We start from the raw sequence: 27,266 nt of genomic DNA on the forward strand, positions 1-27,266 counted from the left end.
CGTAAAAATAGAAAACATAAAATAAGAGATATTCAGGCAAGGAAGTGTTTTAACCCCTTTATTATCTCTCCAGCTCATCAGCTTCTCGAGTGGGGTTTTTATTACTGGGTAACTTTAGCCAAATTCTCTTGCCAGTTAGCATCAACCACATTTACTTATTTGGAATTGATTAAAAAATTTGTTCAAGACTCTTTTTGGTGAGAGATCATTGTACTCCACCTAGTTCATTTGGCAAGAGTTATTAAGTTGTTTGAGAAAGTCAGGAGATAACTGGGCTTTCCACATACCTGAGATAAACCGAGTGAATGGGAGTCATTTTGTATGGAAATAGAAAGCTCTGAGGCTCTCGCACAATAAGCTGGTTTACTGATCACTCATGAATGACAACACACTTTGCTTATCCTCCCCCATGTGGCTTTCTTTCCTTACTTGGTCCTGCTGGTCACAAGTAGGGGCCTCAACCACCTTTAAACATGTGAGGCCACACCTAGCAGTGCTCAGTCCAGGGGCAAGCCCACGCACATTTCTAAGAATTCACTATGATTTCTGTCCTACAGTGGGTAGGGCGCTTTCCTTGCTGGGTTTGATCCCTGACACTATATGCAGTACCCTGAGCTATATATTACCCCTGGCTCTGTGCTCAGGAGTGATCCCTGAGTACCACTGGGGTAGCCCAAAACAAACGAAACACAGGGCGGACAGACAGTACAGCAGGCTGGTGCTTGCACGTAGCTGACCTTGCTAGCACCCACTGGAGCAATTCCTGAGTGCAATGTCAGGAGTAACCCCTAAGTATCACTGGATGTGACTCCCCCCACCCCACCAAATAAAAACAACCAACCAAACAACTAACCATATATACACACACACAGAGGGGAAAAAAAAATACCTGTACCTGCAGGGAGCTAACTCAACTGGCTGGAATACATACTTTGCATGAAGGAGCCCCAGGTTTGATCGCAGGCACCACATGGTCTCCAAAGTACCACTGTGTGTGACTCTGGAGCAGTGAGTCCGGCGTGGGCTCAAGCACACCCACATGTTCCATTCCTGGGGGCTACTCCTAGCAATACCAGGGAATGGGCTAGTATTCATAATATGTACATGAACCTTTTCCCCTGCTTCCTTGCTGTTAACAGGTAAGAGAAACATTTAGAAAAACAAAGGCTTAATGAACTATGGGTATTTTGGCAAACGTATTCAGAAAGTCATGAATAACATGGAGATGAAACCTGGAGTCTCATGCAAGGGCTGTGCTCCACCCCTTTGTGTCATCAACCCAGTCCCAGTAAGAATATTTTTTAGTTGGGGAATTCTGTTTTCCTGGTCCATGAAATCATACACAAATACACATACCGGGATCTTAGATGTTTATTTTTTAAAAGTTTGTGTACACACACATCCACAACACACATACTTCCCTTGCTTTCCTCCTCTAGCCGGAGGTGTTTAATCCTACACATTCTTTTCCATGGAACCTCTCCAGCCACGCTATGTTTTCACCAGTTTATGCAATTACTCTCTTACTGGGGTTCATTCACACTATTTCCTTTTTGTTTTTTAAGTCCCTGACAAAAATACAATACACACTGATAAAAATATCTTAAGTACTGGCACTTTCTTCCCTTAGGAATAACCTCCCAGGATTGAAATTCTTGGAATGAAGAATGTAAACTTTTTAATTTGGGGGCCACATCTGGCTCTGCACTCTGGGATCCCCTGGCAGGCTCAAGGGGACACATAAGTGGTGCTAGGGATTGAAAATGGGTGGACTATGTGAAAGGCAAGCACCCTATACACCGGCAAGCACCCTATCTCTCTGGTCCCAAGGTGTGTATATTTTTAATGTGAAAAGGGCCATAATTTCCAAGGAGGTTGGCCACAATTTGCCTTTATAAAAATAATGTATTAAATTAACCTCTTCTCCTGCTTCCTTGCTGTTAACAGGGAAGAGGAACACTTAGAAAGACAAGAACTTAATGTACTATGGATATTTTGGCAAATGTATTCAGAAAGTGAGAGAAGTGAGAAAAGAAGGAATCCAGAGTTCCGACCTCCACTGACGATCAGGAATCAGGGATGCTGCCTCGTTTGCCAAGGCATCAAAAATCAGATGGGCTGGACACATAATGCAATTTGGATTGTCCGGTCGTCCACTGGACTAGAGCTGTTACCAACTAGATTCCACGGGATGTCAAAAGAACGCCTGGCCGCCCACCTACAAGATGGTCAGACTTCGGGGCCGGAGCGATAGCACAGTGGGTAGGGCGTTTGCCTTGCACGCGGCCGACCCGGGTTCGATCCCCGGCAACCCATATGGTCCCCCAAGCACCGCCAGGAGTAATTCCTGAGTGCAAAGCCAGGAGTAACCCCTGAGCATCGCTGGGTGTGACCCAAAAAGCAAAAAAAAAAAAAAAGATGGTCAGACTTCTTCGTCAAGACCCTGAATGAATGGGCCGGAGCGATAGTACAGCAGGTAGGACATTTGCCTTGCATGTGGCCAACCCAGGTTCGATCCCCGGCATCCCATATGGTCCCCCAAGCACCACCAGGAGTAATTCCTGAGTGCAAAACCAGGAGTAACCCCTGACATGGCTAGGTGTGACCCAAAGAGAAAAAAAGAAAAAAAGACCCTGAATGAATGGTTTGATGCTCTTCGTGCTCCTGGAACGAGCAGACGCCACTGGGCTACAATAGCATGGACAGGGACGAATGGAGACGTTACTGGTGCCCACTTGAGCAAACTGATGAGCAACGGGATGACAAATGATACAAGTGATTCAGAAAGTCACATTATCAACAGTTACAGCATATCAGTGATCTTAAATTTTAAGAAAAAAAAAAAAAGCTAGTGGCAGAGGAGCTGGCTGAGGACTGGAACAGACTTTGCACATGGGTTTAACACCCAGCACTGCACGGTCCCTAGCACTGCTGGGTGGGGCCTTCCCTGCCAAGCACACCAGATACGCCCCTCAAAAACAAGCGGAAAGCTAGTTAGCATTTTTGTTGGCAATTCTAATACAATTTATGAAGGACGGGGTGAGGCTGACTCTCATCATTTGAAGTCAAGCTTAATATGGTGTATTATTTTTGTATCATACTCATGCAGTGTTGGGGACTGAATCCAAGGCATGTGCGAGAGTCCCTAAAGTGGTATCTGAATTATGTAAAACAAAACAAAATATTATTTTGGGTGTTTTTTAGGGGGCACCAAACCCAGCAGTGCTCAGGGACCATATTGGTGCCTGGGATGGAACTGGGGTCCGCGATGTGAGAGGCAAGCACCCTACCCTCTGTCCTGTCTGCCCAGCCCAGCCAAGCATTTTTAGAGGTTGATCATCAAACACTACGTGTAGAGGTCACTGAGAAGTCTAATTTAATTAATTAATTTTTTTTTTTTTTACTTTTTGGGTCATACCCAACAGTGCTCAAGGATTATTCCTGGCTCTGCACTCAGGAATTACTTTTGGTGGTGCATGGCGGGGGAGGTGATATGGGATGCCAGGGATTGAACCTGGGTTGGCTGTGTGCAAGGCAAATGCCCTACTCACTGTGCTATCACTCTGACCCCAAGAAGTCTAATTTTAGTGTTTGTGATTCTTTAAAATACTTTAAATACACTGTCTGGCTTCAAAGAGAAATTCTTTGAAGACTCAAAGAAGTGGAAATGCCTACTTTAAATAGAAAATAGCAGATTTTTATTTCTAAAGTAAAATGTGGACACTTAAAAAGATAACATATTTAATGAGTTTCTTAAAAATTTTGCTCTAAATTATCTGAAATGTCATACATGGGAACTATTTATGCATCCTACTTTCTGCAAGACAATTCATAAAATTCATGAAGTATGAGAGAAATGAGAAGCACACAAAAATACAAACCGTTCTGAGTTATAAATATTTGGACATAAGTCATGCATATCTGTATGGAGACACCCCACCCACGGTGGAAGCCGCTGGTATGTGGGTCTTCTCAGAGCCCATTCCCATCAGGTGGTGCCATACAGGCCAAGCTGTCTCCTTTCACTCTCTGAATATCTTCCTTACATCATATTTGCATATTTGTGCAAATGCCAGGAAACCCTCCGCCTAGGTTGAAGTGTCAACAGAGTCTTCTGTCTACTCACCATGCAGCTCCACCCTGTGGAGAAAATCTCCCGGGTACTGGAAAGACCCTCAGACACTTCACTGGAATGCATACTGGGTTGTAAAGGGTACTGAAGAACACAGGCCATCAGGTATGAAAGTTTTGCTTGGTGTGTCCTCATCATCACAGGACAAAGCTTTCCAATTCTCAGCGACACCCTCATGTGCAAATCAAGCACACACAATCTGCATTTTTTGTAGCATAATTTAACAAAGCCATTACATTCCAAGGGTACAATTTGTAGATCCTCTATGCCAATGCCCAGAATATTTCATTCTTAAATGAATCAAGAATTTGAAACAAGTTTGTAAAACAGCTAGGCATGGCTATTTATATCCTGCTATGTACTCTTTAGCCATTTAGTCAGATCTGTATTGTATCTGACTTCAGTATCATGTTCATTTCCATGTCTTAGTTTACAGACCGTATCTCGCTGTGAATTTCTGTGTTTCTTCAGTACCTTCCTGAGGTTTCTCCTCCAGGGAAGGTTCAGTCTCAGGGTTTGTCTCCTATGTGAACTCTCTGATGGACGCTGAGTCGGGACTTTCGGCTGAAGGCCTTCCCGCACTCGGAACACTCGTAGGGCTTCTCTCCCGTGTGAATTCGTAAATGCAATCTGAGAGTTGACCTCTGGCTGAATGTCTTACCGCATTCAGTACATTCATAGGGCTTCTCTCCTGTGTGTGTCCTCATGTGTATAATAAGTTGTGAGTTCTGGATAAAGGACTTTCCACATTCACTGCACTCATAGCGTTTCTCCCCTGTGTGAATTTTCTGGTGGATGATTAGGTTTGATTTCTTGAAGAAAGTTTTTGCACATTCACTGCATTCATAGGGTCGCTCTCCTGTGTGAATTCTCTGGTGCGTGGTAAGTTCAAATTTCTGGGCAAAGGTCTTGCCACATTCACTGCACCCATAGGGCTTTTTTTCCATGTGTGCCCTCTGGTGTACAATGAGGTTTGACTGGTGAGTGAAAGCTTTTCCACATTCAAGGCATTCAAAAGGCTTCTCCCCGGTATGAATTCTTTGATGTTTAATGAGATTTGCCTTATGGGAGAAGGTTTTCTTACATACGTTACATTCATAAGGTTTCTCTCCAGTATGTATTCTCTTATGACTAATAAGGAGTGACTTAAAAGAAAAAGCTTTGTCACAATAATTACAAATAAAGGGCTGCACCAAATTTCTAATCTTCTGATGTTTAAAAATGGTTTCTTTATGACTGAAAGCTTTCTCAATTTTCTTATAATCAGAGTATTCCACTCCAGAATGGGTTTTCTCTTGCTTCAGATAGACGAGTGCTTTTCCAAACCCATCATACTCATCGTCAGTTTGCTTTCGTAGATAGCTTTTATTACTACTAAGTAAGTCTGAGTTGTACTTCAAGGATTTTTCATATAAATCATATTTATAGGGTACTTGTCGTAAAGAAATAAAGTCTGCGCTGAGATCAAATGTTTTCTCAGAGAGGTCACCTCTGTCCTCAATTGGGCTCTGATTCTTGAGGATGACAGATTGCCTTGCTTGCTCATCTGGGTTTCTGTGTTTCTTCTCCACCTGGTCATCGGCCTTCCACACTTCTAGGAAAGAACATGGGAACATTGCAGAAGGTGAATGCTTGATCACGAGGCCTCTGGTTTTATCTGGAACCTGAACTTCCAATACTGAGAGTCCCCACTGCAGGCCATGAAGACAGCGTAGAGGTTAAGGGACTCCCCCTGCTTGTAGCAATGCAGGTTCAATCCCCAGAACCACACATGTTCTCCTAAGCACTGCCAGCAGTGGACCCTGAGTATCACCCAGTGTGGCCCCAAATCAAACCTCCACCCAAACATACACAAAAAGTCCCCCCGGCTTTTAAATTTTGATAGCTGTTAATCATTCATCCAAAAAAGGATTAGTATCCAAAATTTATAAAGGACTGGTAAAACCATACAAGAAAAAAAATTCAACCCCATGAAAAAACAGGGAGAAGAGATAAACAGAAATTTCCTCAAAGAAGAAACACAATGGCCAAATTGGGCATGAGAAAATGCTCTGGATCATTAATCACCAGGGAAATGCAAATCAAATCACCTCACACCACAGGGAGTACTGGCACATATCAAAAGGAACAACAGGAGCTGGAGAGATAGCATAGTGGGTAGGGTGTTTGCCTTGCACGCAGCCCACCCGGGTTCAAATCCCAGCATCCCATATGGTCCCTTGAGTGCCGCCAGGGGTAATTCCTGAGTGCAGAGCCAGGAGTAACCCCTGTGCATCGCCAGGTGTGACCCAAAAAGCAAAAAAAAAAAAAAAAAAAGGAACAACAGCAGCCAGTGTTGGTGAGAAAGTGGGGGGAAAGGGACTGTCCTTCACTGCTGGTGGGAAAGTTAATTGGTTCAGCTTTTGGGAAAATAATACGCACACACCTCAGAAAACTAGGAACTGAGCTTCCACATAACCCAGCAATTCCACACCTTGGAATATACCCCAAGGACCCAAAAACACAAAGCAGAAAACACCTCAGCTCTCCTGTAATAACAAGAAACAAAATCTGGAAACAACCCAAGCGCCCAAGAACAGATGGCTGGGTATAGAGGCTATGGTACAAATACACAGTGGAATACTACTCAGCTGTAAGAAAAGATGAAGTTGGGGCTGGAGTGACAGTGTAGCAAGAAGGGAGCCTGCCTTGCATGTAGCTGACCCATGTACAATCCCGGCAGGGCACATGGCCCCCCAAGCCTACTGGGAGTGATCCCTGAGCGCAGAGCCAGTCCTGAACATTACCAGGTGTAGCCTCCAAAAAAAGATTAAGTCATGCAATTTGCTGATACGTGGACCTGAAGAGTTATCATGCTGAGTGAAATGAGTCAGAGAAGAGGGACAGATAGAATCTCTCTCATATGCAGATAACCAGAAACGCAGCAGGGAAATAACTAATCCCCAAGACAATAGAAACAAAGAGCAGAACTGGCCCTGAGGAGGAAGTCTGCCACTGGGAAAGAAAAGGATAGGTCAGGGTAGGGACCATTAGACAAAAATAGAGGGAAGTGGTCACTTGGGATGAGGACTGCGTATTGAAAGGGGGTAAAATCATATGCATGATACTCTATCAGTAACAGTATTGTAAACAACACTGCCCAAAAAGGGAAAAAGAAAAAGGAAAAAGTGCCTGCCATATAGGCAGGCTGGAGGCAGGAGGGAAACTGAGGACACTGGTAGAAGGAAGTAGACACTGCTGAAGGGATTGGTGTTGGAACATTAGACACCTGAAAACTAATCATTAGGGCCTGGGGCAATAGTACAGCGGATAGGGCTTTTGCCTTGCACATGGCTAATCTGGGTTAAACCCCGGTATCCCATATGGTCTCCCAAGCATCGCCAGGAGTAATTCCTGAGTGCAAACCCAGGAATAACCCCTGAGCATCACTGGTGTGACAAAAAAAAACAACAACAGTAAAAATCAAACAAAAACAAAAATAGCCCTAATTATTAATCACTTCGAAACTTTCTAATTCATGGTGATTAAAAATAAAAAAGGTAGGCAGAAACAAAAACCCAGGTCAAAAAAATGTGGGAGCTGATAATGGATACAAGTCACACTGCCAGACTGCCAGTAGTCCCTTTGTACTGCTGGGTGTTGTAGCATCAAGATGGAAAACCGGCTGGAGCAATAGCACAGCGGGTAGGGCATTTGCCTTGCACTCGGCCGACTCGGGTTCGATTCCCAGCATCCCATATGGTCCCCTGAGCACCGCCAGGGGTAATTCCTGAGTGCAAAGCCAGGAGTAACCCCTGTGCATCGCCGGGTGTGACCCAAAAAGCAAAAAAAAAAAAAAAAAGATGGAAAACAGAAATATGTTAGAGACAATTACACAGGCATTTCTGAGTTTAGCACCAACTCTCTGACTCTGAATTCCAAGGGTCAAACCAGCCCTTATTCTACATGCCCACTTCTCTCCCCTCTCATCTATCCCAAGTAACTTTCTAAAAACAGTATTTCTTACAGGCTTTCAAGGCTCCAAATCTCTAAAGTAAGATTTATGCAAATAGATGGAAATATCCAGAAACTAAATCTTCAATATCCTCACAACATATTCAATTACTATTGCCTGAGCAGGATTCACCATTTTCTCCTGAAGCTGTTGGAGAATGTGCTTTTACTATCACATTCGAGCTCTCTCCATCTAATGTGTTTAATTTCTCCCCAAACCACTGAAGAGATCATTGGATCAAATTATTATGTAAGTTATTATTATTTAAGTCTCAACCAAGGACTTAAATAATCTTTAGTTTCATTTATGTATTGCATTTTTTTAAATCTATGTATTATTTTATCTATGTATTATTCTTTTACTTTTTTGCTTCACATGTGTTGCTCAAGAGGTTCAGGGCCTTGGGGCTGGAGTGATAGCACAGCGGGTAGGGCGTTTGCCTTGCACGTGGCCGACCCGGGTTCAATCCCCGGCATCCCATATGGTCCCCCAAGCACCACCACGAGTGATTCCTGAGGGCAGAGCCAGGAGTAACCCCTGAGCATCGCTGGGTGTGACCAAAAAAAGAAAAATAAAAAGAGGTTCAGGGTCCCCTCCTAGGATGGTGATTCTCAGTCAACCAAGTAGCAGTTCAATGTGCAAAGGTTCGAGGGCTCTGTGGTACCAGGGACAGTCAGGGCTGTGCTGGCAGTACTCAGGGCTCCAGAGCTACACCAAGTTATTCTCAGGAGCTTTGCAGTGCTGGGAATGGAATGAGTGGAGGGGAGAAAGGGGATCTTTGTGCCCTGCATTCCCTTACCCATGTACTATCTCCAGGACCTGGGCTATTTCTGACTCTTATCACTTGTGTCCAGGAGAAAAATTAAACTCTTGTATCGAAGAAATTCTCTCTTCCTTGAGGCCATCACACCATTTCCACCAAACAGAAAAAGTAAACATTAGGGCAAACTCAAATACTAATAAATACTAATAAAAGGGAACCAAACACAAAGCAAAGGCTTACAATTAAACAAGAAGAGTAAAGCCGGAAGAACAGGTGCCTGAGGTGCTAGAGGGGACACAGGTCTTCTGTTCTCAGCTATGAGCCAGGCTCAGGGAGACCAAACCATTCACAGTCTCTGGGCTATCACTTCCACGGGCTTCTGATTCTCCTCCAGAAAGTTCTGAGTGGGCAACTGCTACTCTGCTATTCATAACTCTTCGTTATTCCAACCTGAGCATCAGACCTGGCTTGACTGTACAATTTGCTAAGGGAATGTAGCGACTTGGTGCTTAGACTTTAGAAATCCTGAAAATGAAGGTAAAACTCTCTCAGCTTTAACACTTAAGTCTGAGGCCAAACATCCATAACATAAAAAGTGCCCATCCTTACCCACTGACAGCAAGTTGCTATAATTCTCCAGCATCACGTCCATGTACAGGATCTTCTGAGCGGGATCCAGCTGCTCCCACTCCTCCTGGGTGAAATCCACTGTTACATCCGTGAAAGAAACAGATCCCTGAAAATGACAGATTGCTAATGATTTGGAAATGATCAACATTTGGAGGACATGTGACTTAAAAAAAAAACAAACGGATTCTTGCATGGGCTGTGGAAATAATTTGCCATGAAAATTTACATAACATCAAATGTATATACTGTCCACTATGCTTTGTAATGTTGTCAATACTTATTTTTTATAAATAAAGCATTTATTCAGATGCACCTATTTCTATAGCACATCCTATGTGCCTGGTGACTAAGATAAATTAAATGCTTCTTTCTCTCTTATGATATATACAAGGAGAAAGCAAATAAAAAATATAGTATATACAGGGGGCAGAGAGACTACAGCACGTAAGGCACTTGCCTTGCATGCAGCCAGCCCGGGTTTGATCTGCAGAGCAGTGCCAGGAGTGATCCCTGAGTGCAGAGCAGGAGTAAGCTCTGAGCATAGCCCCCAAACAAACAAACAAAACAAAACAAAAAAGCACTGTGTTTGGGAGAAAATGCAAATCTCGAATTATAATTAAAACAAAATGTAATATTTTGGGGGCCGGAGTGATAGCACAGCAGGTAGGGCATTTGCCTTGCACGCGGCCGACCCGGGTTCGATCCCCGGCATCCCATATGGTTCCCCAAGCACTGCCAGGAGTAATTCCTGAGTGCAAAGCCAGGAGTAACCCCTGAGCATTGCTGGGTGTGACCCAAAAAGCAAAAATAATAATAATAATAATAATAATAATAAGTAAATAAAAATAAAATGTAATGTTTAATAAAACATTAAGACCTTCAAGTTCCTTGTACACAAAACACAGTTTTCTAGAGACAAGTTTAAATAACAAAGTCCTAAAAATACGTTACAAGGCTGGCACAGGAAATAGTTTAGCAGAACATACGTGCAAAAAAATCACACAAAGGCCTGAAAATAACAATACTCGACCTCCACCTACCCTCCAGTCTCTAAATTTCAGTAATGTATGCAAAAGTACTCAAAAGAGGACCGGGTATATCTACACAAAACTTTTTGGCTCTCTCTAAAGTGAAGAAAATGCTTTTTTAATAGCACTGAGGGAACTTCAAATGGAGAACAAGTGAGGGCGCACACCATGACAGAGGAGGACACACGCACATGGTGTGAATTAGGTAACGGTGTTGCCTGCGCCCCACTGTCCTTGAGGGCCGCCAGGGTAGCACCCCGCGATGCGCAGGGGGAGCCCTTCATTGCCAGGAACCATGTGCTGACCAGCCATATGCTCTCCTGTCTCTCTGGTCCTAACAAGCACTATTTGATACACGAAAGTGCCTTTAGAAAAAACAAGCAGAGGGGGCCAGAGCGATAGCACAGCGGGTAGGGCGTTTGCCTTGCACGCAGCCGACCTGGGTTCAATCCCCGGCACCCCATATGGTCCCCCAAGCACCGCCAGGAGTAATTCCTGAGTGCAAAGCCAGGAGCAACCACTGAGCATCGCTGGGTGTGACCCAAAAATAAAAAAAAAAAAGAAAAAACAAGCAGAAATTTACATTCATTAAACCACAGTCACGTGTAAACCACCAGCAGTATGACCAAGTATGAACAAGTTAAAGATGGCAATTTTATATAATTCAACCTATTCTTATTTGTATCTCAGTGCATTTTTATATTTCACAAAATCAAATAAAATATTTTATTATTTGTGGTTTTTAAGAGATGTATAATAGTTATATTTATAGAAATTTGCTGAGAGAAATATGCGGGGAGAAAGAGACACATGTTCAGGAGCGAACCTGGGTTATTCTAGAGAGGAAAAGCTGAGAGCACATAGCTCAGGCCAAGATAAGGGCACAAGAGAAGGGCATAGTGGAATTCACCTAAAAAAAGATTTTTTTTTTTTTGCTTTTTTGGGTCACACCTGGCGATGCACAGGGGTTACTCCTGGCTCTGCACTCAGGTATTACCCCTGGCGGTGCTCAGGGGACCATATGGGATGCTGGGATTTGAACCCGGGACACCTAAAAAAAGATTTTAAAGGGGCGGGCTGAGGGGGGAGGGAGCTGGGGAGAAGCAAACCTATGAACTTCCAGGCAAAAAGGAGGAAAAATAAATAATCAGAAAATGTAAAAGCACTCAGTACAAAGAGTACAATACACATTGCAGGAAAGAAAATAAACCGCTCATGTTCTGACAGGCAGACAGGCCTTTGGACTTCTTTTGGGATTTTTTTTTTTTAAGTCAAAAGATTTTAATTGTCTATTTCTTTACACTTTAACAGAATTATATAAGGGTGTTTTTGTAAGTTCTTATGATCTTTTCAGAAACTATCTTATGAAAGTTTAAAAAGTTAATTTTTTTTATTGAATTACCATGATACACAGTTAGAGTTGTTTATGATTAGGTTTCAGTCATACAATGTTCCAACGCCTGTCCCTTCACCAGTGCACCTTTCCGAACACCAAGTCCCACCCTCATTCAGGAGCCCCAACTAAGAGTGTGATGCCTGGTGAGCAGAGACACAAGCTCCAGGAGTCCAAAGCTCAGTGAACACTGCAGCTGAGGGTGCCAGCACCTCGAGCTGGTGTGTGGCCCCCAAGAACACCACATGGAAATGTGCCATCAATACCTCGGACACGTGTGCTACCTCTGGTAAGTACAACAATAACACCAACAAGGATGACACAAAAGAATGGGAGAGGGGCCGGAGCGACAGTACAGCGGGGTAGGTGTTTGCTTTGCACAAGGCCGACCTGGGTTCGATGCCCCGCATCCCAGATGGTTTCCCAAGTACCGCCAGGAGTAATTCCTGATTGCAGAGCCAGGAGTAAACCCTGAGCATTGCTGAGTGTGACCAAAAAAAAAAAAAAAAAAAAGAATGGGGGAGGGATACTGGCAGGAAAACCCAGATATGCGGGAACCCGTGACTGAGACCTCCAAGCCCGTTTGGATCAGAACTGGGTCTCCTCCCCCAGGTCCCCAGATTTCCAGAAGCTTGGCAGTCACACCCACAAACTGCCCCTGGCGCCATATAATCTCATCAATGGCCAAGACCCAGAGACTATAAACTAAAGCTCTCGGAAGAGAATGACACAGAATTTCCTGGACATTATATTCTACCCATAACAAGCAATACAAATCATCTAGCATTGCCTTTTCGGCAGGTTTGAGTGGTGGTGAGACTGGTGTTGAAATATCAAATGTAACCAAAGAGAGAGTATGGGGGAAATTGTCTGCCACACAAGCAGGGGAAGGATTGGAAAGGGTGGAAGGGAATACTGAGGATTTTAGTGGTGGAAAGTGTGCACTGGTGAAGGGATGGGTGTTTGATGATTATATGATCAAAGCTCAAACACGAAAGCTTTCTTGCTCTATCTCACGGTGAATAAAAAAACGGGGAAAAATAATAATAAAATAATAAACATTCAGAACAGAATAAAAAAAAAGTAATGTAAGTTCATGCCCAACTCAATCAGCTTAATCAATGGCTGAATAAATAGCAGTACTACATTGTCCTCCAGTTGTTCATCGATTTGCTCGAGCAGGCACTAGTAACGTCCCCATTGTGAGACTTGTTACTGTTTTTGGCATATCGAATACGCCATGGGTAGCTTGCCAGGCTCTGCTGTGCGGGTGGGACACTCTCGGTTGCTGGGCTCTCCGAGTGTCTCTCCAAACGAAGGAAATGAACCTGGCTCAGCCACATGCAAGGCAAATGCCCTACCTACTGTGCTATCACTCCAGTCTGATCATTGACAGTATTGCAAATTATGTGCCTAATTTTTTTTTTTTTTTTTTTGCTTTTTTGGTCACACCCGGCGATGCACAAGGGTTACTCCTGGCTCATGCACTCAGGAATCACCCCTGGCGGTGCTTGGGGGACCATATGGGGTGCTGGGAATCGAACCCAGGTCGGCTTCGTGCAAGGCAAACACCCTACCTGCTGTGCTGTCGCTCCAGCCCCATATGCGCCTAAATTTTTTAAAAATGGTCTACACCCGGGGCTGGAGCGATAGCACAGTGGGTAGGGCGTTTGCCTTGCACGCGGCCGACCCGGGTTTGATTCCCAGCATCCCATATGGTCCCCTGAGCACCGCCAGGGGTAATTCCTGAGTGAAGAGCCAGGAGTAACCCCTGTGCATCGCCGGGTGTGACCCAAAAACCAAAAAAAAAAAAAAAAAAAACCAAACAAACAAACAAAAAAATGGTCTACACCCCTATTCTCACATAAATGTCAATTAACACTTCAGTTTTATCTTTTAGGGTTTTTTTTTTTTGGTTTTTTGTTTGTTTTGTTTTTGGGTCACACCCAGCGATGTACAGGGGTTACTCCTGGCTCATGCACTCAGGAATCACCCCTGCGGTGCTCAGGTGACCATATGGGATGCTGGGAATCAAACCTGGGTTGGCCGTGTGCAAGGCAAACGCCCTACCCGCTGTGCTATTGCTCCAGCGCCCTATCTTTTAATTTTAAATACAAAAAGATTGGGGTCAGAGAGATAGTACAGCAGGTAAGGCACTTGCCTTGCACATAACTGACCTGGGTTTGACCTCAGGCATCCCATATGATCCCTAGAGGACCACCAGTAGTGATTCCTGAATGCAGAACCAGGAATAACTCCTCAGCACTGCAAGGTGTGCCCCCAAAACTTCAAAAAGATAAAAAGGTACTTATGTGGTGATAGGTTTTTATTACTGAATGAATGTCATTTCTGTGTATTTTCTGGTAAGTCAGATTAACCACAATTTTTGGAAGTATTATAGCAATCGTTTGCAATTTCTGTACTAGTTTTAAGAAAGCAATCTCCGACTTTTAAGTAGAAAAGTAGACTGAAGGGGGCCAGAAAGATAGTAGAGTGGGTAGGGGCTTGCCTTATATGCAGTGACCCGGGTACGATCCCCAATATTCCATATGATCCCCTGAGCAATGCCAGGAGTAATTCGAATTACATTATTAAAAAAAAAAAAAAGAATGGGGGAGGGAAGAGGACAGACAGCTTAAACCTTGGTAGCACATGGCTCCCCAAGCACCACCAGAGTGGATCTGCCCATCCACAGGACCTGTGATGGGAGTGTGGCTCACAGCACCTGCCTCTCATGAATTAGGCCGGCACTGAAAAACAAATGTAAGAAAGAATCAGACAAGAAGTGGGGCTGGAGCGATAGCACAGAGGGTAGGGCATTTGCCTTGCACGAGGCCGACCTGGGTCCGAATCCCAGCATCCCATATGGTCCCCTGAGCACCGCCAGGGGTAATTCCTGAGTGTAGAGCCAGGAGTAACCCCTGTGCATCGCCAGGTGTGACCCAAAAACCAAAAAAAAAAAAAAAAAAGAATCAGACAAGAAGTACTATCACAGACAAAGACACATACAAGGGGGTGGAGTAATAGCACAGCAGGTAGGGCGTTTGCTTTGCATACACCCCAGGAACTGCCAGGAGTAATTCCTGAATGCAAAGCCAGGAGTAATCCCTGAGCATCACTGGGTATGACCCAAAGACAAAAACAAAATGGTAGGTGTACCTGATCTGAAGAAGTCAGTAAAACAAAATTAATCCAAAAAGATGAAAACTACAAAGTGCAGAAGAAAATTCTGCGATAGAATGAGACTGCAGGATCAGATTCCCTACTGATATCAAATTGTTACTTAGTTTGGAACAGGGTGATTCAAAAGCAGGAATGTGACTGTCACCAGTGAGACACAGGAAGCTATGATACCATTTTCACCAGAGGGTAGAATACCTGTGCGAGGCTAGCACAGACCGCTATCAGTGCCTGGCTGGCTGGTGGGGAGAACGTGCTGATGGCATCTCCCTTCTCACTATGCTGCCTTAGACCAGATGACCACTTTCATCTCATCTCATCATCTCATCTCATCTCATCTCACAGATGTCCTCTGCTTCCATCTACTCCTGACTTGGCAGTTGACCTAAGAGCTAAAAGAAAATAGAGAGAGGCTGCAGTACAGCGGGTAGTGTTGGCCTTGCTCATGGCCAACCTGGTTTGACCCCCAGCACCCCATATGGTCCCCTGAGCACTGCTAGGGGTGACCCACAAGCACAGAGTCAAGAGCAAGTCCTGAGCACACTTGGGTATGCTGTCCCACCAAAAAGGAAGAAAACAGTAGCCCATCAACTCACCAGACATTTAACACCTGATTCATGCTCTAACCCTGTCTGATGGTACAACCACCTCAGCCCTTTAGTTTTGTTTCTCATGACCTTACAAAATAAGTTCTTCAGTTGGGATTTCTGTAAGCTCTCAGAAAAGATGAAGCCTGACAGACCCGAAGACTAATTTATGCCCTCCTCTCCTAAAGGAGGTTATCTGATATTAACAAAATTTCTTTGAACAATTAAGTTTGTCCTTGCTCCCCAGTAAGGCAGTACTGGTTATATTATCAGCAGCAATATGAGTGCCTCACCTCTTTTTAACTAACACCGGTTAATGTAACTTATAAAAACAATGCCTTAAAAACCTGTCAGGCTGAAGAGATAGTACAAAGGTTAAAGACTTTTGTCTTGGGGCTGGAGCGATAGCACAGCGGGTAAGGCGTTTGCCTTGCACGCGGCCGACCCAGGTTCGATTCCCAGCATCCCATATGGTCCTCTGAGCACTGCCAGGGGTGATTCCTGAGTGCAGAGCCAGGAGTAACCCCTGTGCATTGCCAGGTGTGACCCAAAAAGCAAAAAAAAAAAAAAAAGACTTTTGTCTTGTATGTGGCCGATTCCAGTACCACATATGTGGTTCCCGAAGGATGACAGGAGTGATCCCTGAGCACAGAGAAAACTCCGGGCACTGCCAGGTGTGGCCCCCAAACAAACACAAGATCTTAACAGATACTTCACCAAAGAACGCATACAGTTGGCAAATAAGGGTCTGAGAAATAAATTAAGAGGCTGGAGCACATGCTTTGCATGCAGGAGCCCCTTGTTCCACTCTGGCACTAACAGTCACCCAGCCCTACTGAAGAGATCCTCATGTACTGAGCTGGGAGTAGACCCCAAGAACTGCTGGGTATGGTTAAACAAACAAACAAACAAAAAAGGCCCAAATTGGGGCCGGAGCGATAGCACAGCGGGTAGGGCGTTTGCCTTGCACGCGGCCGACCCGGGTTCGATCCCCGGCATCCCATATGGTCCCCCAAGCACCGCCAGGAGTAATTCCTGAGTGCAAAGCCAGGAGTAACCCCTGAGCATCGCTGGGTGTGACCCAAAAAGCAAAAAAAAAAAAAAAAAAAAAGGCTGTATATATAATGAGGTACTGCTACACACTTATTGGAATGGACAAAGTATTTTACACTGAAAACACTAAAAGCTGACAAGGATGTGAAACAGGATTCATTTCTTTGATGGTAGAAACACAAAATGGCTAAGTCAGTTTAGAATATGGTTTTATAGTTTCTTAAATTGTGAAACTTAAAAAAGAGATATGGAAGTCTTTTAAATGCATATCTTAAATGCAAGAAATAAATCTGAAAATTACGGATTATATAGGTTGGACTATGTAGGTCCAACTCTCTGATGTCTTAGAAATTGCAAAACTACAGAGATAGTGAAAAGATCAGCAGAACGTAAGGAGAGGAATAAATAGGTAGACAAGGCACACGGAATTTTTGGGTCAGTGAAACAGTTCTATATACTGTAATGGTAGATATTTGTCATCGTATCTTTCCATAAGCCTATAGAAAGTACAACATCAAGAATAAAACCTAAAATAAAAAAAAATGGAACCTAATTTAAACTATAAACTTTAGTAATAACACATCAACATGAGATTAACTGATAATAGGGTAACTATGTACCTAATGTAAATGAGGGAGTAGTATATGAGAATTCTTACCACTTAAGTTTTCTGTAAACAAAAAAATACTTCATTTTTTTTGCTTTTTGGGTCACACCCGATGATGCACAGGGGTTACTCCTTGCTCTGCACTCAGGAATTACCCCCTGGCGGTGCTCGGGGGACCCTATGGGATGCTGGGAATCGAACCCAGCTCAGCCGCGTGCAAGGCAAACGCCCTACCCGCTGTGCTATTGCTCCGGCCCTGATATTTGATTTTTAAAAGTATTTTTTTGTCGGGGCTGGAGAAATACCACAGCGGGTAGGGCGTTTGCCTTGCACGCGGCCAACCCGGGTTCGATTCCCAGCATCCCATAGGGTCCCCCAAACACCGCTAGGGGTGATTCCTGAGTGCAGAGCCAGGAGTAACCCCTGTGCATCGCCGAGTGCGACCCAAAAAGCAAAAAAAAAAAAAAAAAGAAGTAGATAAAGGACCAAACATCATCTCTCAGTATTTATATTGCAAACCAAAATGCCCAAAAGTAGAGAGAGAGTATGGGGGAAACTGCCTGCCACAGAGGCAGGGGGAGGGTTGGAGAGTGGGATGGGGGGATACTGGGGACACTGGTGGTGGAGAATGTGCACTGGCGGAGGGGTGGGTGTTTGATCACTGTATTACTCTGTATTACTGAGTTTCAAACATGAAAGCTTTGTAACTATCTCACGGTGATTCAATGTAAAAAAAAATCAAATATCTTAATTAAAAACATAACATCATAGAAGTCTACATTGGGAAGCTGGTGAGATGGTACAAGAGGTAAAGTGCTGGGCATGCACATGGATGACCTGGGTTTCATCCCCAGCACCCCATAAAATGGTTCCCTGAGCACAGACAGAAATAAGTCCTGAACACAGCCAGGTGTGGTCCAAGCACCAGGTCCCCAGAACTGTATAAATTCTGGAAAGTGCTCAAGAAAGCAGTGACAATGATATATAGAGGAATCAGGGAGAAATTTAAAAATATCTCTATTTGGGGGGCTGGAGCAATAATACAGTGGGTAGGGTGTTTGCCATGCACATGGCCAACCGGGGTTCAATTCCCAGCATCCCATATGGTCCCCCGAGCACTGCCAGGAGTAATTCCTGAGTGCATGAGCCAGGAGTAACCTCTATGCATTGCCGGGTGTGACCCAAAAAGCAAATAAATAAATAAATAAATAAATAAAAATAAAAACATACCTATTTCCCAAATTTCCTGGTAGAAATGTAATTTGATTTTCTGACTGAAAAAATAAATTACAGTAATATCTTGCACTTACACTTAAGATTGCTATATGAATACCATATAGCAATGGTATTGCTATATGGTATAAAGGTCCATAAAATTTTATAAAGGTCCATAAAATTTTAGAACGAACACTAGACAACCTGAAAATGACATTCATAAAAAATGTACAACAATGAATTTGTTTATCTTTTGGTTGCTGCTATTGATGCTTCTTTTTGTTCATTTTTGGGGCTATGCTTAGGGCTTACTCCTGGCTCAGGGAATCACTCCAGCTGGTGCTCACCATGTGACTTACTGGATGCTAGGAGTAGAACCCAGGTCAGCCACATGCAAGGCAAGTGCCCTACCCCCGTACTATCGCTCTGGGACCATTGATTCTTACGTTTTCCTTGCGTTATACTCATCTAAATTTACTTACTTCATTTTCTGGATCCTTATAAATTTCCTCAAATGCACTGAAAAACAAAATAAACTTACCTCAGATTTGTTCATTTTCTACAGTTTTGCATAAAGGCAGAGAACTATGAAGGCAGAACTGGAATAAAAGAAAAGAGAAGGTTTTATTATTAAAGATCAACTCTACCACCTCAGAAGTCCAAGAGGGACAGTTAAAAACCCCTTCACTTCACCTGGAATATTTCTCTTTGCTTCTTCAGAAGCAGCTGAAAAGACCAAGCTGCTAGCACTCCACTTTGTGTGTGTGTTTGGTACTGGGATCAAGCCCTAAGCACCATCTGGGGTACTCCCCCAAAAATTAAAAAATGAAATGACTGAAGCTCTTGTTCTCCCCTGAACATGTACCCCACTTGCTTGTTTTTACATCTCTTTGCTTTTTCCACTCTGGACAAGCTGGTGTCCTTTCTTGAATATGTACTTCCTCTCCCTCTCTTCCTTCACATCTTTCAAAGTATCAATAAAAACTATCACCATTAGAGGGGCTGGAGTGATAGCAAAGCAGGTAGGGCGTGTGCCTTGCATGCGGCCAACCCGGGTTCAATTCCCAGCATCCCATATGGTCCCTGAGCACTGCCAGGAGTAATTCCTGAGTGTAGAGCCAGGAGTAACCCCTGTGCATCACTGGGTGTGACCCAAAAAAGAAAAACAAACAAACAAACAAACAATCACCATTAGAAAAAAAAAAGAATGATCAAAAGGACAGGCTTTGGTAAAACCTGTGTTCTACCTTTGCAGAAGCTTGTTCTCTCTTGAACACATGCTCCTTTCTCTCGCCTCAATCTTTCTAAATAAATTTCAATAAAAACTCTTGCTTCACACACACACACACACACACACACACACACACACACACACACAAGACTGAACGGACAGGACTAGGAATGCTACAGACATTTAACATATTCAAAGTCGGGGATGCAGGTCAGGAGCAGGGAGCATGCTTCCCATTTATAAGACTCTGGGTTCAGTCCCGAGACACCCCCACCCACCACTATCCCCCAAAGGGCTATTCTTTGGCAATAAAAATAGATCAGTATTGTCGGGAGGGAGAATGGGTAGGGTGTCTTGCACTTGGCCAGCACCCCATAACGGGTCCTTCAAGCCCCACCAGGAGAGATCCCTGAGTATAGAGCCAGGAGTCAGCCCTGAGCACTGCTGATGTGCCCCCTTCCCCCGCCCCCTAAAGAAAAAGCGTTAAAAGAAAAAAGTTTAGGAAAATGCAAGTTTTTTTTTTTTTTTTAGTATTGATCCAACAGATATTATATTTGACAGATCAACAGATTTATACTTAGTTTGGTCCTCCAAGGCTTGATATACAAATGAAATATAGCTTAAGAGTCAATAAGTAGCCAATAAAATGTGGCTACAGAAAGTAGAATATGCATCATTCTAACTTGTATTTTTGGAATGCTTTCTTTTTTTTTTTTTTTAATTCTTTTATTAAGTCACCATGTGGAAAGTTACAAAGGGTTCAGGTTAAAGTCTCAGTTATACAATGCTCAAACACCCATCCCTTCACCAGTGCATATATTCCACCACCAAGAATCACGATATACCTCCCCCCTTCCCCCCACCTCCCCAGCCCCCCACCCCGCATGTGTAACTGGTAAATTTCACTTTACTTTCACTTTACTTTGATTACATTCAATATTTAAACAAAAAAAAATTCACTATTATTGATTTGGAGTTTCTCCACCCTAAAGTCGATCTGCTGAAGGGTTTTTTTTTTTTTTTTTAAGAAGAAAAGAAAAAAGTTTAGGAAAATGCAAGTTGTTTTTTTTTTTTAAGAAGAAAAGTCTGAAACACTGCCATGGGGGAGACAAAATACAGGAGGAGGAAAACGCAGGGTGGATGACAGGTAAGGCTCAACCTCAAAAGGGTTTCATGCCTCTACTAAAAACCAGAAGCACTGGGGCTGGAGCGACAGCGGGTAGGGCGTTTGCCTTGCACACGGCCGACACAGGTTCGGTTCCCAGCATCTCATGAGGTCCCCTGAGCACTGTCAGGAGTAATTCCTGAGTGCAGAGCCAGGAGTAACCCCTGTGCATCGCCAGGTATGACCCAAAAAGAACAAAAACAAAAAAAAACCCAGAAACAATGGACACAGACGGACGGACGGACACACACACACAGGGACTGATACACACATACACAAACACACTGTATAATCTCGAAGTGGTGAAGAAGGCTTGGGCCAAAACCCGGAGATCTCACACACAAACACACACACTCTCTGTGTAATCTGAAGTGGTGAGGAAAGCGTAGGACACACACACACACACACTCTCTCGAGGTGAGACACACACACACTCACACACTCTCTCGAGGTAAGACACACACACACACACACACTCTCTCTCAAGGTGAGACACACACACTCACACACTCTCTCACACACACTCACACACTCTCTCGAGGTGAGGAAGACACACACACACACTCTCGAGGTGAGGAAAACACACACACACTCACACTCTCTCTCGAGGTGAGCACACACACACACTCACACACTCCCTCGAGGTGAGGAAAACACACACACACACACACTCTCTCGAGGTGAGACACACACACACACACACACTCTCGAGGTGAGGAAGACACACACACACACACACACACACACACACACACACACACACACACACACACACTCCCCGTCTAATCCCTAGAGACGAGGCAGGCCCCGGGGGCGCACGGTGCCAGCTCGCAGACGGCGGGAGCCGCCACCGCCCTCAGGTGACAGCGCCGCCCCCGCTCGGCCCCTCCCGGCCCCGGCAGCGCCTGGGGCAGCAGCCGCCACCCGGGCCCGCGCCGCCCGCCGTCCACACGCGGCCCCGACAAAGGCGCGCGGCCCCCGCGGCCCGTCCCCGCCTCCCCGCGCCCGCCCCGCGCGGGCCCCCCCCCGCGCGCGCCCCGGCCCTCCCTCACGTCGGCCGCCCCGGGGCCCCGCCGCGACCTACCCGGGGGGGCCGCCTGCACGCGGGGCGGGGCGCGGGGCCGGGCACGGCGCGGGGACGCGCCCCTGTCACCCCTCGCGGCCCGCGCTGGGGGAGGGGCGGCCGGCGGCGCCCGGGCGGCCCCGCACATGCGCAGAGGCGGGGGCTGCTCGCGGCCCCGGGGCCCTCCGAGGGGGTCCGGCGGACCCCGGGACTACATTTCCCAGAAGCCCGCTGGGCCGCGCCGTGGGGACGCTCCGGGATGTGGCTTGCTCCGGCGGGGCGCTGCAGGTGGGTCCCACCCGAGCACCGCCAGAAGTGACCTCTGAGTGCAGAGCCCCCCTGAGCATCGCCAGGTGTCCCCCCAAACGAGAAAGCAGTGAAAGAGGAAGTACCATCCCATGTGCCGGTGCACTTCAGTATCCTCAGCCGCCTCCTCCAGCATCAGGTCCCCCAACAGCGAAGCACGTTTGTTACTGGGACCCCCAGGGATGCCTGGCCAAAGCCCCCACTTAAAGCCTGGCTGGCTGGCTGAGACTGTGCGTGCGAGCACCACCGGGGGTCCCGTCGCTGCCCGCCTCGTCCGCTGTGCCTGGGCGACTCGCCCGCCGCCGCCTCCCAACGGGCCGCCCGAGCCCGGGAGGAGGCTCCGCTCTGCTGCTCACCCGCTCCCGGACGGGTCTGGAGGCGGCGGGAACTTCCACCGAGGCAGCCCAGAGACACACACGGTAAAAGACGCCCCAGGACTGGGCTAAGTTGGTCTCTCTCCGGAGGCTCCCGCTGCGTCAGTCTGGCCAGTGCACTCTCTTTCAATAAATTCATTTTATTCTTCCTACCCGGTCTCACTCTCCTGGTAACTTCTTTCATCACCCGGCCGGGACCCAGAGGTGCCTACATGGAAAAAGCCTGTGGTGCTCCAGCCCTTGGAAGCAGTCCCTGGCCCCAAACCCTGTGGCTGAAGCCCATCTTCCCTACGCTGACTTAGGCGCCACCTCTTCCATCTATAAACTGTGTATTTGGGGACGTTTCTGAGCTTCCTGATCTGTCTTTGGAACATACGATGTTGCAACACCCCACACCGTTATAAGCTCATCTGTCTTTGGTCTATCAGTTAATGTAACGAACCCACACATTTCATTAGAGGGTTTAGGGTGAATTGCTCCCCGTTGATTATCTCATTTTCATTATTTTATTTTTATCAGAGAAACTATATTTACAAATAACTCAGCGAATGGTAGAGTTCCTGCATCTTTTTCTACAACCACAGATTTCCCTGTTTTATTTGTTTTCTACTTTTTCTGTTTAATTTTTTTGGGGGGAGGGGCTGGGACCACACCTGGCTGTGCTCGGGTCAGGGCTAATTCCTGGCTCTGTGCTCAGGGATAATTCCTAGAGGGCTTGGGGGCCCATATGTAGCGCTGGGAATTGAACCCAGGCTGGCTGGAGCAGGGCATTCGCGTTCTCCCTGTGCTATCCCTCAGGCCCTCTTTTCTTCCTTTTTTTGGGTGGTATTAGGATTCTAATCCAGGACCTCACAAAAGCAAAACAAATGCTCTACCTCAGAACTATAATCCTGGCCCTGAGCACACCCCCCTTTGTTAAAAAAAAAAAAATTGAATTACCACGAGTTTCAAAGTTACTAAGTATTTTATGTTTGAACATTGACATACAATGTTCCAACACCAGTACCTGCCCCATTGGCCACCACCCTCCACTGATATCCCCAGTCACCCTCCTGCTCCCAAGCCTGCCTCTGTGGCAGGCAGCCGTGTAAGCATTCTCCAGAGTAACCGTGTCCCTCCACCAATGTTCCCTCTCTTGCCTGATGCCTTTGGGCATGTGTTATTCCCCTGCTATATTTCTTTTTTGTTGTTGTTGTTGTTTTTGTTTTTTTGGTCACACCCAGCGATGCTCAGGGGTTACTCCTGGCTTTGCACTCAGGAATACTCCTGGCGGTGCTTGGGGGACCATATGGAATGCCGGGGATCGAACCCGGGTCAGCCGCATGCAAGGCAAACGCCCTACCCGCTATGCTATCGCTCCGGCCCCCTCCCCTGCTATATTTCTTATATCCCCCCATGAGAAAGTTCAATCTGTGTCTGCCCCTCTCCCTCTGGCTCACTTCACTCTCTATGATACTTTCCAGATTCATCCACTGTAGCAGCAAATTGCGTGATTTTTAGCTTTTCTTACCTGGGTGCTACTTTTAATACCTGACATTCATGAGTCTGACTAATGCTCACTGCCTCTTTTCATAAGGAGACCAGGTAGGATGGATTCTGGGCCACCCCACATCATTATAAGCTCATCTTAAGTTTCCTTCCCAGCCACTTACTTTCCAAAGAGAGTCATGTACTGCAGTCCTGGGAGGAGCAGGCATCTGGGGAGGATACCACTCAACCTTGTGCCTATGTGGCCATTGTAGTGACCTGTGACTGCTGACGCTGACTGTAACTCCTTCCCCGACACAGTGTTCACATGCCCTTGTGTGCACCCCGAAAGGCAGCCGCTGTGAAGTGCTCCTCGGGAGCAGTGGGAGGGAGCTTTCCCGGTCTTTCTAGCACTAACATAACTTTGGGAAACTTTCACTGCACTGTAGCACTGTAGTCCAGTCCGGTTGTTCATCGATTTGCTTGAGCGGGCACCAGTAACGTCTCCACTGTGAGACTTGTTACTGTTTCTGGCATATTGAATACAGCACGGGTAGCTTGCCAGGCTCTGCTGTGCGGGCAGGATATTCTCGGTAGCTTGCCGGGCTCTCTGAGAGGGGCGGAGCTCTCTGAGAGGGGCGGAGGAATAGAACCTGGGTTGGCTGGGTGCAAGACAAACACCCTACGCACTGTGCTATCGCTCCAGTCCAGGGAAACTTTCAAACATGAAAAATTGCTTTTTTCTCTTTCCTCTGCTTAATTGCCTTATTAAATTTTTCTTCTTTCTTTCTTGATGAATAAGGTAATTCATCAAAGCTTAATGAATTACCTTATTTATTTGAGGCATTTGGGAGAATACGCAAGGCCTCACATATGCAAGAAAAGTGCCCCACAGTCACAGAAATCTGACCAAAACACAGGTGCCACTTGAGAAATAATGGAGAGAGCCAATTTTATTTATACATATAGACTCAGCCTGGCTATTGCCAAATCGTTCCAAGCCCCAAACACAGCTTTCGAAGAGCTTAAGTAGGGGCCGGAGCGATAGCACAGTGGGTAGGGTGTTCGCCTTGCATGCGGCCGACCCAGGTTCAATCCCCGGCATCCCATATGGTCCACCAAGCACCGTCAGGAGTAATTCCTGAGTGCAAAGCCAGGAGTAACCCCTGAGCATCGCTGGGTGTGACCCAAAAAGCAAAAAAAAAAAAAAAAAAAAAAAAGAGCTTAAATAAGTTAGATGCAAGATCTATGGAAATGTGTATGTTTTTCATTTAACATACACAATGAAGGTTTCAAATGCAATTGCTGATACATACATAGTTGGTGCAATCAATGATTAACACAATCAGTTCTATGTTCCACATAGACATTTACTAGCTATTTCTGTGGCCCTGTCCTGCTCCTGCCCAAGACCCCTGGTCAGCTCTGTTCTGCTCTGTTCTGGTCAGAACTTTGTGCTTTACAACTCATTTATCTCTACCCCGCTCCCAGAATGGGTCACCCAGAGGTTCAGCCTCTAGTTCCCTGATTCTGCCTCTAAATTTTTCCTCTTCGTTGTTCCCTCCTCTTTAGACTTAGCATACAAATCAAAGCCTAATTCAAACCTAATTCAACCTGTCTTGAAGTGGGTGATACTGACGAACCAAGGACTGCAGCTTAAAGTGCTGGAGACGATCAGCAATGAATTTCTGGGCTTCGCTTATTATGCAACTGATGAGGAATGCCAGTAGGACTCTGAGGGTTCCCAAGAGTGGAGTTAGCCAGTACCGGCTCCAAGGTCAGGCTTGGCTCGCCGGGCACTTTGAACTCTATTTCGAATCTGTTCCTTCTTCTGGTTCAAAGTCTCTCTAACCTGCTGGCATATAGCAGCGTGGCTCATTCAGGAAAGCAGCTTCCTCCCTGCTGCTTGCCTTGCTGCCTATTCCATCTCCAAAGCCCTCGGGCTCCGTGTTTCCATCTCCTTAGCTCTGGTCATGATACACTCAGGCCACTAGAGCTGACACCTGCTGGACAAGTGAGAACTGGGCCAGCAGTCCCCCAAGCAGTTCTTTAGCACACACTCTGGACAGGGAGTGTGCCCGGGCTCAGAGCCTGGATGAAGGACCAGAAAGGGACCGGAAGGGAAGTGCGGAGAGGAGACTGGAAAGAAGGGGAGTGGAGGGAGAGGTCAGCAGCCATCTGCAGGGTGCTTGCTTTTCTTTAGTTTGGGTGGGTGGTGTCCCTGGGGGCAGGGGATCGGTTGGGTCATCCAGGGGCTGTCCTTAGGTGTGACCCCTGGCAGTATCGGGAACTGAATGGAGTGCCGGGATGGAAGCAGGGTTGGCTCATGCAACCTTACCCTCGTCTCTATCTCAGCCTGGTAGTTTCAGCACCACCGGAGCCTGCACAGAGGCGTAAGCCAGGCAGTGCCTATTTCCCTTTAGGCACGCTCTGTCTCTCTCTGTCTCTCTCTCTCTGTTTCTTGCTCTGTCTCTCTCTCTCTCCCTCTCTGTCTGTCTCTGTCTCTCCCTCCCTGTCTCTCTTTCTTGCTCGCTTGCTCTCTGTCTCTCTCACTTGCTAGCTCTCTTTCTCTCTTGCTCTCTGTATCTGTCTCTCTCTTGACTCTCATGGGGCGGCACACCAGACACTACTTAGGGGTTACTACTCCTGGCAGGCTTGGGAGGAACAAACCCGGGTCAGCCACGTGCAAGGCAAGCGCCTTACCCACTGTACCACTGCTCCAGCCTTCACTTCTCATTTGAAAGTTCTGAGCAGGGGCTGGAGCAATAGCACAGCGGGGAGGGCGTTTGCCTTGAAAGCGGCAGACCCAGGTTCAATTCCCAGCATCCCACATGGTCCTCTGAGCACCACCAGGGGGTAATTCCTGAGTGCAGAGCCAGGAGTAACCCCTGTGCATCGCCGGGTGTGACCCAAAAAGAAAAAAGAAAGTTCTGAGCAGCTAAGGCGATGAGCTAGACAGAAGTGACCTGCTAGATGACCTGCCCCGCTGCGGTGGGGCCACCTTAAGGCGCGCCACCTTAAGGCCGGCCCCTCGAGCAAGCCCCGCCCCTGGAACCGCCAATGGGTTTGAGCCGCCGG

The 27,266-nt window shown here is 46.2% G+C and overlaps 1 protein-coding gene across 2 annotated transcripts; it reads right to left on the reverse strand.

Annotated features, from left to right (window-relative positions):
• Positions 1-1,264: 1,264 nt before the first annotated feature.
• ZFP1 (ZFP1 zinc finger protein) lies at positions 1,265-22,178 on the reverse strand. Of its 2 annotated transcripts, none has more exons than XM_055146360.1 (4): positions 22,063-22,178; positions 19,124-19,181; positions 9,499-9,625; positions 1,265-5,726 (listed from the first exon to the last, which is right to left on the reverse strand). In XM_055146360.1, exons 2-4 carry the CDS (start codon positions 19,136-19,138, stop codon positions 4,642-4,644), a joined length of 1,227 nt encoding a protein of 408 aa, XP_055002335.1. In that variant the 5' UTR covers positions 19,139-19,181; positions 22,063-22,178; the 3' UTR covers positions 1,265-4,641. The 2 variants fall into 2 exon arrangements, with proteins under 2 accessions (XP_055002335.1, XP_055002337.1); XM_055146362.1 differs by lacking the exon at positions 22,063-22,178 and adding an exon at positions 19,276-20,284.
• Positions 22,179-27,266: the final 5,088 nt, after the last annotated feature.

This window comes from Sorex araneus, chromosome 8 (assembly GCF_027595985.1).
Source record: "Sorex araneus isolate mSorAra2 chromosome 8, mSorAra2.pri, whole genome shotgun sequence".
NCBI classification, from domain to species: domain Eukaryota; kingdom Metazoa; phylum Chordata; class Mammalia; order Eulipotyphla; family Soricidae; genus Sorex; species Sorex araneus.